This window comes from Oncorhynchus clarkii, chromosome 27 (assembly GCF_045791955.1).
Source record: "Oncorhynchus clarkii lewisi isolate Uvic-CL-2024 chromosome 27, UVic_Ocla_1.0, whole genome shotgun sequence".
NCBI lineage: Eukaryota > Metazoa > Chordata > Actinopteri > Salmoniformes > Salmonidae > Oncorhynchus > Oncorhynchus clarkii.
In genome coordinates this window covers 2,186,558-2,198,906 of record NC_092173.1, presented here as the reverse complement: position 1 = coordinate 2,198,906, position 12,349 = coordinate 2,186,558, and the positions used below count along the sequence as shown (strand labels likewise).

At 42.6% G+C, this 12,349-nt stretch overlaps 1 protein-coding gene across 1 annotated transcript in view; it reads left to right on the top strand.

The window, feature by feature from the left end:
• Nucleotides 1–10,671, top strand: part of LOC139386187 (matrix metalloproteinase-23-like) — a 36,892-nt gene extending 26,221 nt beyond the window's left edge. The window contains exons 3-8 of the mRNA XM_071131658.1: nucleotides 691–830; nucleotides 961–1,128; nucleotides 8,237–8,401; nucleotides 8,735–8,845; nucleotides 9,481–9,607; nucleotides 9,991–10,671. Coding sequence (XP_070987759.1) covers nucleotides 691–830; nucleotides 961–1,128; nucleotides 8,237–8,401; nucleotides 8,735–8,845; nucleotides 9,481–9,607; nucleotides 9,991–10,183 — 904 coding nt within the window. The 3' untranslated portion in view covers nucleotides 10,184–10,671. The remainder of the gene's footprint in view (nucleotides 1–690; nucleotides 831–960; nucleotides 1,129–8,236; nucleotides 8,402–8,734; nucleotides 8,846–9,480; nucleotides 9,608–9,990) is intronic.
• Nucleotides 10,672–12,349: the final 1,678 nt, after the last annotated feature.

The window sequence follows — 12,349 nt, the reverse complement described above, 5'->3', positions numbered from 1 at the left end:
AATCCACCCCGACGTCTCCAACAAAACAAAAAAACTTCTGGGCCGGCTTGGCGAACAAGACCTGACGATCCGGGTGAGGTCCAATGTGGGATGGGAGCCTTCCGAGCCAACCGGGGCAAGGAAACCACTGGAGCTGGAGCTTGACGCTGGAGAAGAGAAGCAGTTATGGGGAGTCAAACATTTACTAAGGAACGGGCATGGAACGAGACACGAACAGCGTCAGCACAAGGGTAACAAAGACAAAAACAGTTAATGCATCAGCAGGGAACAGAGCAGGGGAACTGACAAATATAGGGGAGGTAATAAACAAGTGATGAGTGAGTCCAGTTGAGTCCAATATCGCTGATGCGCATGAGGAGGGAAGGCAGATTGAAGGCAGATTGTGCAATTGATGATGGTAGGAGTGCGTGATGCAGGGCAGCCTGGCGCCCTCAAGCGCCAAGGGGGGAAGAGCGGGAGCAGGCATGACAGACTCGGCATCCATTCACCTGTTGGGCGTTTTTCAGGTGAATACGGTTGATCGTTGACTCCCCATAGTATGTTATACTGAATGACCGACTGAAAGGGAACAGCTATATGTTTTTGGGAATCCAAGTTTGTCGCATTGTCTGTCACTTTCCAATCTATACTTGTGTCTGTCTTTCTGTTCACATCTGTCTGTATGTCTGCGTGTCCGTTCACGTCTGTCAGGATCGTGAAGTTTCCCAACACGCTGAACAAAGACGGCACCCGCAAGGCCATCAGCATTGCGTTCTCCAAGTGGAGCGACGTGTCCCCTCTCTACTTTGCTGAAATCACAAACCCCAACAAGAGTGCTGACATTATCATTGGTAAGACCACATAATTAAATAGAACCTGACATTATCACTATGGATTAGACATTAATAAGTTAAAGGTGTGTGTGTGACTTTAATTCACCCTACTTTAAATGTGTGAGCGTGTGTGTGCTCATGCTTCCAGGCTTCTACACGTGGAACCACACAGACTGCTGGTGGTCTCCATTGCACCCCTGTTTTGATGGGCTAAACGGGGAGTTGGCCCATGCCTTCCTGCCCCCGCGCGGGGAGATCCACTTTGACAACCATGAGTTCTGGATCCTGGGGAAGTCCCGCTTCAGCTGGAAACAAGGTGCAAAGACTCTGCTCCCTGTCTGTCTGTGCTCCGATTCTCTATCCTCCCCCAAAAAGTGTACTCGTTCACTTTCCCCCACCCATGGATTTTAAAGGAATCGATTGACGTTGATGACATCTTTTTTAGATGCTTTTGTCAGATGTAAACTTGTTGTCTTGAAAAAAAAACTGTTTACCTGGTTGTAATAGAGACCAGTTGGTTATAATCTGGTTGACGTATCCTCAACCAGAAAACCAGTTTACAACCAGAGGTGCACTTGATATTGTGTGTGTTAGATGGGCACAAAGAGGTTGCACTTTGTGCTGACTCTGCTCGCCAGACGAGCTACTGTAAATCGAACATACTTCCGTTATCCCCCTTGTCCTTTTTGGGGGTGGAAAATTGTATTTATTGGTTTTCACAACATTCAATAAGTCATGTGATATTCAGTAATTCCATTTTTTAAGCACATCAAATAACAATAACAAACAACAAACAAACAAAAACAAAAAACATACAGCATACAATGTATTGTATCATACAATAATATTTAGGTAACTGCATATACAGGTAACTGCAAAAACAAAGGAAACACCAACATAAAGTGTCTCAATAGGGCGTTGAGCAGCTCCAATGCACCTTGGCATAGATCAGGGGCATCATGCACCCAAAACATCTGAGGGGGCACAACGTATGTGAGGATGTCTGGGGGTGGTACGTAGGGGGGCTAGGCCCACCGTCCTTAAGTTGGACAATTTAGAATTTTTCAAACACCTAAAACAGCCTTTTCCTGCAATCGAGAGCCATAATCATTATGATTAAAAAAAACGTGTTTATTTTTCTGCATGTCTAAGCATACCTCTTGAGCTGTCTGTATCCTCCTGACTGGTGGCTATTTTTTTTAAAGAAGCAAAATATGCTTCTCTGCAACAATCTGGGTAAAAGATTGAAAGGCATGTGAGTCTTACTTAGTACATTTAGTTGTTGTTTGCTTTTCTAAAGTCCCCCAACCTTGCCAGCAGGCATGCCAGCTAAGACAGTTAGACAAGCTAGCTACTCTAACTTGATTGATAGCCTGAAATGGTTTCTTGGTAGCTAGTTATGAGGTTGGGAACTTATCGGGGCTAGCTGAAGCCAACTTCATAAAAGTGCTACGTGGCTAGTAGTATTACAGAGAAACAAACAACAACAACAGAAAATGTATATATACAGTATATACATTGCCTTCATAAAGTATTCACACAGCTTGACTTTTTCAACATTTTATTGTGTTACAAAGTGGAATGGATTTAATTGTCATTCTTTCTCAACAAAGTGTATTTTTTTCTCCCCCCAAAATATTTTATTAGTCAATCAATCAAATGTATTAATAAAGCCCTTTTTACATCAGCAGACGTCATAAAGTGCTATACAGAAATCCAGCCTAAAACCCCAAACAGCAAGCAATGCAGATATAGAAGTACAGAAGAACTCCCTAGAAAGGCAGAAACCTATGAAGAAACCTAGAGAGGAACCAGGCTCTGAGGGGTGGGCCAGTCCTCTTCTGGCTGTGCTGGATGGAGATTATAAGAGTACATGGCCATTAAGGCCACTGTGGCCCGGTCCGATACCTCCTGACAGGGCCAACCAGGCAGGATATAACACCACTCACTTTTCCAAAGCACAGCTCCCATATCAACAGACCACCAACTTACTACCCTTAGACAAAACTTATAGCCCACGAAGATCTCTTCCACCACACAAGCTCAAGGGGGAGAAACAACGGACAGGAAGATCACGTAAGTGTCTCAAACCACTCAAGTGACTCACTCCTCCTAGGGACGGCATGGAAGAGCACCAGTAAGCCAGTGACTCAGCCCCTGTAATAGGGTCAGAGGCAGAGAATCCCAGTGGAGAGAGGGGAGCTGGCCAGGCAGAGACAGCAAGGGTAGTTCGTCGCTCCAGTGCATTGCCGTTCACCTTGCACCCCTGGGCTAGACTACACTCAATCATAGGACCTACTAGTGATGAGTCTTCAGTAAAGACTTAAAGGTTGAGACCGAGTCTGTGTCTCTCACATGGATAGGCAGACCTTGAGCTCTATAGGAGAAGACCCTGCCTCCAGCTGTGTGCTTAGACATTCTAGGGACAATAAGGAGGCCTGTGTCTTGTGACCGCAGCGTACGTACGGCAGGACCAAATCGGAGAGATAGGTAGGAGCAAACCTATGTAATGCTTTGTAGGTTATCAGTAAAACCTTGAAATCAGCCTTAGCCTTAACAGGAAGCCAGTGTAGAGAGGCTAGTACTACTATTAGCCACATTAATGGAAAATAAAATATCTTAATTAGATATGTATACAACGCCCTGGGTCAATAAATGTTAAAATCACCTTTGGCAGCGATTATAGTTGTGAGTCTTTTTAGGTCAGTCTCTAAAAGCCTTGCACAACTGAATTGTACAATATTTGCCCATTATTCTTGAAATAATTATTCAAGCTCTTTCAAGTTGGTTGTTGATCATTGCTAGACAGACAAGTCTTGCCATAGATTTTCAAGCCTATTTAATTAAAAACTGTAACTACGCCGCTCAGGAACATTCAACGTTGTCTTGGTAAGCAACTTCAGTGTTTATTTGGCCTTGTGTTTTAGGTAAATGTCCTGCTGAAAGGTGAATTCACCTCCCAGTGTCTATTGGAAAGCAGATTGAACCAGGTTTTCCTCTAGGATTCTGCCTGTGCTTGGCTCTATTACGTTTATTTTTTATCCTAAAACACTCCCTGGTCCTTGCCAATGACAAGCATACTCATAACATGTTGCAGCCACCACCATGCTTACATATGAAGAGTGGTACTCAGTGATGTGTTGTGTTTGCCCCGAACATAATGCTTTGTATTCAGGACAAAAAGTGAATTTCTTTGCCACATTCTTTGCAGTATTACTTTAGTACCTTATTACAAACAGAATGCATGTTTTGGAATATTTGTATTCTGTACAGGCTTCATTCTTTTCACTCTGTCATTTATGTTAGTATTGTGGAGTAACTACAATATTGTTAATCCATCCTCAGTTATCTCCTATCACAGCCATTAAACCCAGTAACTGTTTTAAAGTCACATTGGCCTCATGGTGAAATCTCTGAAATCTCCCACAACTGAGTTAAGAAGGGCGCCTGTATCTTTGTAGTGACTGGGTATATTGATACACCATCCAAAGTATAATTAATAATTAGTATCATGCTCAAAGGGATGTTCAATGTTTTTTACCCATCTACAGTGCCTTGCGAAAGTATTCGGCCCCCTTGAACTTTGCGACCTTTTGCCACATTTCAGGCTTCAAACATAAATATATAAAACTGTATTTTTTTGTGAAGAATCAACAACAAGTGGGACACAATCATGAAGTGGAACGACATTTATTGGATATTTCAAACTTTTTTAACAAATCAAAAACTGAAAAATTGGGCGTGCAAAATTATTCAGCCCCTTTACTTTCAGTGCAGCAAACTCTCTCCAGAAGTTCAGTGATGATCTCTGAATGATCCAATGTTGACCTAAATGACTAATGATGATAAATACAATCCACCTGTGTGTAATCAAGTCTCCGTATAAATGCACCTGCACTGTGATAGTCTCAGAGGTCCGTTAAAAGCGCAGAGAGCATCATGAAGAACAAGGAACACACCAGGCAGGTCCGAGATACTGTTGTGAAGAAGTTTAAAGCCGGATTTGGATAAAAAAATATTTCCCAAGCTTTAAACATCCCAAGGAGCACTGTGCAAGCGATAATATTGAAATGAAAGGTGTATCAGACCACTGCAAATCTACCAAGACCTGGCCGTCCCTCTAAACTTTCAGCTCATACAAGGAGAAGACTGATCAGAGATGCAGCCAAGAGGCCCATAATCACTCTGGATGAACTGCAGAGATCTACAGCTGAGGTGGGAGACTCTGTCCATAGGACAACAATCAGTCGTATATTGCACAAATCTGGCCTTTATGGAAGAGTGGCAAGAAGAAAGCCATTTCTTAAAGATATCCATAAAAAGTGTCGTTTAAAGTTTGCCACAAGCCACCTGGGAGACACACCAAACATGTGGAAGAAGGTGCTCTGGTCAGATGAAACCAAAATTGAACTTTTTGGCAACAATGCAAAACGTTATGTTTGGCGTAAAAGCAACACAGCTCATCACCATGAACACACCATCCCCACTGTCAAACATGGTGGTGGCAGCATCATGGTTTGGGCCTGCTTTTCTTCAGCAGGGACAGGGAAGATGGTTAAAATTGATGGGAAGATGGATGGAGCCAAATACAGGACCATTCTGGAAGAAAACCTGATGGAGTCTGCAAAAGACCTGAGACTGGGACGGAGATTTGTCTTCCAACAAGACAATGATCCAAAACATAAAGCAAAATCTACAATGGAATGGTTCAAAAATAAACATATCCAGGTGTTAGAATGGCCAAGTCAAAGTCCAGACCTGAATCCAATCGAGAATCTGTGGAAAGAACTGAAAACTGCTGTTCACAAATGCTCTCCATCCAACCTCACTGAGCTCGAGCTGTTTTGCAAGGTGGAATGGGAAAAAATGTCAGTCTCTCGATGTGCAAAACTGATAGAGACATACCCCAAGCGACTTACAGCTGTAATCGCAGCAAAAGGTGGCGCTACAAAGTATTAACTTAAGGGGGCTGAATAATTTTGCACGCCCAATTTTTCAGTTTTTGATTTGTTAAAAAAGTTTGAAACATCCAATAAATGTCGTTCCACTTCATGATTGTGTCCCACTTGTTGTTGATTCTTCACAAAAAAATACAGTTTTATATCTTTATGTTTGAAGCCTGAAATGTGGCAAAAGGTCGCAAAGTTCAAGGGGGCCGAATACTTTCGCAAGGCACTGTACCAATAGGTGCCCTTCTTTGAGAACCATTGGAAAACCTCCCTGATCTTTGAGGTTGAAATTATTTTTTCAGCTGCAGGACATTACAGAAAATTGTATATATACAGTTGAAGTCGGAAGTTTACATACACCTTAGCCAAATACATTTAAACTCAGTTTTTCACAATTCCTGACATTTCATCCCAGTAAAAATGTAATCCCAGTTTAAATATATTTGGCTAAGGTGTATGTAAATTTCTCAACTTCAACTGTATTTGTGTACTTTAATTTAGCTAGGCAAGTCAGTTAAGATCAAATTCTTATTTAAAATGACTGCCTACTTGGAAACAATGGGCTAGGGGGCAGAACAACAGATTTTTACCTTGTCAGCTCAGGGATTTGATCCAGCAACCTTTCAGTTATTGGCCCAATGCTCTAACCACTATGTTCCTGCCACCCCTGTGGGGTACTGAAATGGGGTAGTCATTTAAAAATCATGTTAAACACCATTATTACATACAGATTGAGTCCATGCAACGTATTATGTGACTTGTTAAACACATTTTCACTGCTGAATTTATTTAGGCTTGCCATAACAAAAGGGTTGAATACTTATTAACTCAAGACATTTAAGCTTTTCATTTTTAATTCATTTGTAAACCTTTCTAAAAACATAATTCCACTTTGACATTATGGGCTATTGTGTGTAGATCAGTGTCACAAAATCTCAATTGAATCCATTTTAAATGCAGGCTGTAACACAACCAAATGTGGAAAATGTCAAGGAATGTGAAGACTTTCTGAAGGCACTATATGCTCCACATGACAAAAAGTATGTGGACATCTACTCATCAAACATTTCATTCCAAAATCATGGTTATTAATATGGAGTTGGCCACTATAACAGCCTCCACTCTTCTGGGAAGGCTTTCCATGAGCTGCTGGAACATTGCTGCGGGGACTTGCTTCCATTCAGTCACAAGAACATGAGGTCGGGCACTGATGTGATTAGGCCTGGATCGCAGTCGGCATTCAAATTCATCCCCAAGGTGCTCGATGAGGTTGAGGTCAGGCCTCTGTGCAGGCCAGTCACGTTCTTCCACACAGATCTCGACAAACCATTTCTGTATGGACCTCACTTTGTGCACAGGGGCATTGTCATGCTGAAACAGGAAAAGGCCTTCCCCAAACTGTTGCCACAAAGCTGGAAGCACAGAATCCTCTAGAATTGCATTATTCCTCCTCCACCAAACTTTACAGTTGGCACTATGCATCCGCCAAACCCAGATTTGTCCGTCGGACAGCCAGACGGTGAAGCTAGATTCATCACTCCAAAGAACGTGTTTCCACTGAGTCCAATGGTGGGGAGCTTTACACCTCTCCAGCCGAGGCTTGGCATTGCGCATGATGATCTTAGGCTTGTGTGCAGCTGCTCTGCCATGGAAACCCAATTCATGAAGCTCCAGACAAACAGTTATTGTGCTGACATTGCTTCCAGAGGTTGTTTGGAACGCGTTAGTTAGTGTTGCAATCGAGATCAGACGATTTTAACACGCTACGTGCTTCAGCACTTGCCGGTCCCATTCTGTGACCTTGTGTGGCCTACCACTTTGCATTTGAGCCGTTGTTGCTCCAAGATGTTTCCACTTCACATTTTACAGCACTTACCGTTGACCGGGGCAGCTCTAGCAGGGCAGAAATTTTACGAACTGACTTGTTGGAAAGGTGGCATTCTGTGACGGTGCCACATTGAAAGTCACTGAGCTCTTCAGTAAGGCCATTGTACTGCCAATGTTTGTCTATGGATATTGCATGGCTGTGTGCTCGATTTTATACACCTGTCAGCAATGGGTGGGGCTGAAATAGCTGAATCCACAAATTTGAAGGGGTGTCCACATACTTTTGTATATATAGTGTATATGTATATTTTTTAACTGGACAAATCTGAGGTGGCACGTGCACCTGTGTCGCCTATGAGCATGATGCCTCTGGCATAAATTCTACAAGTGTCTAGAACTCTATTGGAGGGTTTCGACAACATTCTTCCACAATAAATACCACACACACACACACACTCTCATTTACTTGTGTTTCATTTTTTTTGGAAGTTACCTGTATATACCAACACACCATTCTAGAATCTTTAAGTTTCCTCAACCATGATCACGTCTATAATGACTCTACGTATTCTACCCAGGAATCCCAATCCCCCTTGTCCTTTGATATAAGTTGTGTACCTGCGTAATTGTGTCTATTCCCTCCCCCAGGTGTATGGTTGAATGACCTGGTACAGGTTGCGGCTCATGAGATCGGGCACGCCCTGGGACTGTGGCACTCCCGTGACCCCCAGGCCCTGATGCACCCCAATGCCACCTACACGGGCCAGAGGAACATTGCCCAGGACGACATCTGGGGAATCCAGCGCCTCTATGGTGAAGGAACACTCAGATCAATCATATGTTTTTTTGTTTGTGTGCGAGGATACATTAAGACTTTATATATATATATATACATATATTGTAATGATGTAGTTTCTAACATTGTATTAACATTGTCTTAACATTGTCTTAACATATTCTCTATTCCCCCAATTCCCACTCAACTCATTGTGCAAACACAATAACAAGACAAATACCACAGTACCATGTAACATGTTAATACAATGTTGTTGATACACAAGTAATTCGTTTTAATTACACAGGTATAAGACATAACACTAAGAAAACGTTAATACCACAAATGTCTATATGTGTGTTGTATTCCAGGATGCACAGACAAGAAGCGCGTATGTGATCCATGGGCTCGCCTTGGCTTCTGCGAAAGGAGGAAGAGCTTCATGAAGAAACACTGTGCCCGCCGCTGCGACCTCTGCTATGGTCAGACAGGCATATTGTCCACTCTTGATTGTACATTCATTTAAGGACACTGCAGTTCACCAGTTGGATTTTATATTGAATGTAAAGTTGCATTCTCCATGTATCTACATCTATTAACAGCATGCTTTTAGGACTGTCTTAAGCCAGCAAATGGATCAGGACTCAATAGTTAATGTGGATCTAGCCTGGTTTTGATAGATTTGATTTCGGACCTGCCTGGGTTTGTAAGAAGCTTTGGATGACAACATTTGCGAAACGGATAACTAAAATGCCTAAACCTTGTGTTATGTTGCACAAATTCAGGCTTTAGCTTGCCCAACTCTGTGTTCTGTGTCCTCCCTTGTCCTACTGTACTGATATCACTTCTGTGGCATATGTTTTATCCCCAAATAGACTCATCTTTACACAAATCCTCGCATCATATCTTCTCTCCTCTTTCTCAACCATATTGGAGGAGAACGTCCAAAGTCTCTCCCCTCAGACCTTCTCTTCCGGTTTGTTTTGAGAAGGAGGAGAAGAAATAGGATGCGAGCAATTGAGGAAAGATGAACTGAGAAAAACCCACAGAGGAATATTAGGCCTATCTTGTGGGGGAAGTATCATGACTGTCCTGGTATTTCACTCACTTCCTGTAGAGCCTCTTGAGGCCGTTACCACACCAACTCCACTGCCTTCCAACGTCAAGGTCAAGATGGTTCCTCGTGGAAAGGTTGTGGGCTTCCGCTGTGGGACGAAGAATCCTAGATCGCCTCCCAAAGTCAGGTGAGAGAATAGTCTAAATACAGCAATGTACAAATCATATTTTTGGTGTTCATTGGACAGGATAGAGAGCAAGAGAAGTAGATGGAGGAGAGATGGTGCTAGAACAGTGGGTTGGATTCAAACCAATGCACATAGTGGCAGTACACAATTACAAGTGATCCAGAGGCAGGGGCAGACGGCTTGTCCAAATCTCAGACCACTATATACCATAATTAATGGTCAGATTCTCCCATTGCTCTGTCAGGTCTTTTTATGGGAGTATTTCTTATTTTACTGTGACTATGTTTCTGGCAAAGGTTGTTGGACATATGTACATAACATTTCAATGATTGATTCCTCTCTCCCCGTGCTCGTCCCTGGTATGACCTTTGACCTTGCTCCAGCTGGTACAAGGATGGAGAACAGCTCCTGATCTCTATCCCCGGCTACATCATCATGAAGGGCCGCGACCTCCGCATCGTTGCCAACGAGTTTAACGAGGGCACTTACACCTGTCGCGTCCATCGTAGCGGCAATGTGGTCTCTGCAAACTCCTGGGCCATCCGGCTGAAGCCTGAACAACCCTCCAACAGTTGAGCTGAACGGAGTGAGTGAGGGAAGGGAAGAATGAGAGCTGGGAAGGAAAGTATAAGGCATGGAGGAAAAGAGGACGAACCCACAGTTGTGCCACATGTGCCTCTCCGCTAGCCGCAGTGGAATGCAGGTGGCAACAATTATAATATTAAAATGGAACTCAGCAATTTTACATCATACACCATGACGACTTCCTGATATTTAAAAATCTGCCAAGACTGCCACATATTGGACCATATTCACTCAGGGGTCGTGAGCTCTGATTCAGGGTTTGGGTTAAATGCGGAAGACACATTTCAGTTGAAGACATTCAGTTGTACAACTGACTAGGTATCCCCCTTTCCCTAAAATAAAAACCCCCAACAGAAAACAGAAAACCTTCCTTGAGTTTAACCTTAGAATCAACAGATCATTTACCAATGGAAACAACCCTCTAGTCTAGAGCCAATAGTGTCAGTCTTGGCAGATTGAAATTCTATTGTCGTTAATGTCTGTAAACAGGAAGTTTCCCCGGTTTGTAGGATGATATCATATAGCTGAGTCTACCTTTAAGCAGGCTGTACTCTGACAGTACTCCCCAGGTCATAAATGGGATAGACCCCAGCGCTCAGCCTTATACTTCATTCATTATCAAGGACATCAGACTTTAAGATCCAGACAGAAAAGACTAGCTTTGCTCACCCTTTAAATGTGATGACTGTCATTTCCATGCAGTTGTTGTATTGATATATCTCACTTTGTAAAATGTCTAGGACAGAGTTGATATTTCTAGTAATATGTTTTGAGAAAAATGGTGGAAATATGATGCAGCTATCACTGTGTGTACAGTACTCACAGATTCACAGATTTAAGTCAGAACTGATATTAGGGCACTCAAGCCCCGTTTATGCCTGGTTCTAACATGCATCCTGGTCTTGTCCACATTCTGATCGTGCCCACATTCTCAGACATGCATTAATGCGATGACTGCATTAATGCGATGACTGTTATCTTATCAAATCAATTAGTTATTATTTAATTAGTATGTGATTAAATTACTTGTGTAACAATTAACTCAGTAACTTGGGGCACCAGGGGGAAATCTCTCGAATTAAACTCTTATAAGATATAGTTCAAGTCGGAAGTTTACATACACTTAGGTTGGAGTCATTAAAACTCGTTTTTCAACCACTCCACAAATTTCTTGTTAACAAACTATAGTTTTGGTAAGTCGGTTATGACATCTACTTTGTGCATTACACAAGTATTTTTTCCAACAATTGTTTACAGTCAGATAATTTCACTTATAATTCACTGTATCACAATTCCAGTGGGTCAGAAGTTTACATACACTAAGTTGACTGTGCCTTTAAACAGCTTGGATAATTCCAGAATATCATGTCTTAAGAAGCATGATGGGCTAATTTACATAATTTGAGTCAATTGGAGGTGTACCTGTGGATGTATTTCAAGGCCTACCTTCAAACTCAGTGCCTCTTTGCTTGACATCATGGGAAAATCAAAAGAAATCAGCCAAGACCTCAGAAAAAAAATTGTAGACCTCCACAAGTCTGGTTCATCCTTGGGAGCAATTTCCAAATGCCTGAAGGTACCACGTCCATCTGTACAAACAATAGTACGCAAGTATAAACACCATGGGACCACGAGCCGTCATACCGGCCAGGAAGGCGACACGTTCTGTCTCCTAGAGATGAACATACTTTGGTGCGAACAACAGCAAAGGACCTTGTGAAGATGCTGGAGGAAACAGGTACAAAAGTATCTATATCCACAGTAAAACGAGTCCTACAGTATATCGACATAACCTGAATGGCCGCTCAGCAAGGAAGAAGCCACTGCTCCAAAAACCACCATAAAAAAAGCCAGACTACAGTTTGCAACTGCACATGGGGACAAAGATCGTACTTTTTGGAGAAATGTCCTCTGGTCTGATGAAACAAAAATAGAACTGTTTGGACATAATGACCATCGTTATGTTTGGAGGAGAAAGGGGGAGGCTTGCAAGCCGAAGAACACCATCCCAACCATGAAGCATGGGGGTGGCAGCATCATGTTGTGGGGATGATTTGCTGCAGGAGGGACTGGTGCACTTCACAAAATAGATGGCATCATGAGGTTGTAACGCTTCTTGTCTGGGGAAGGAGAGGAGGACCAAGGTGCAGTGTGGTA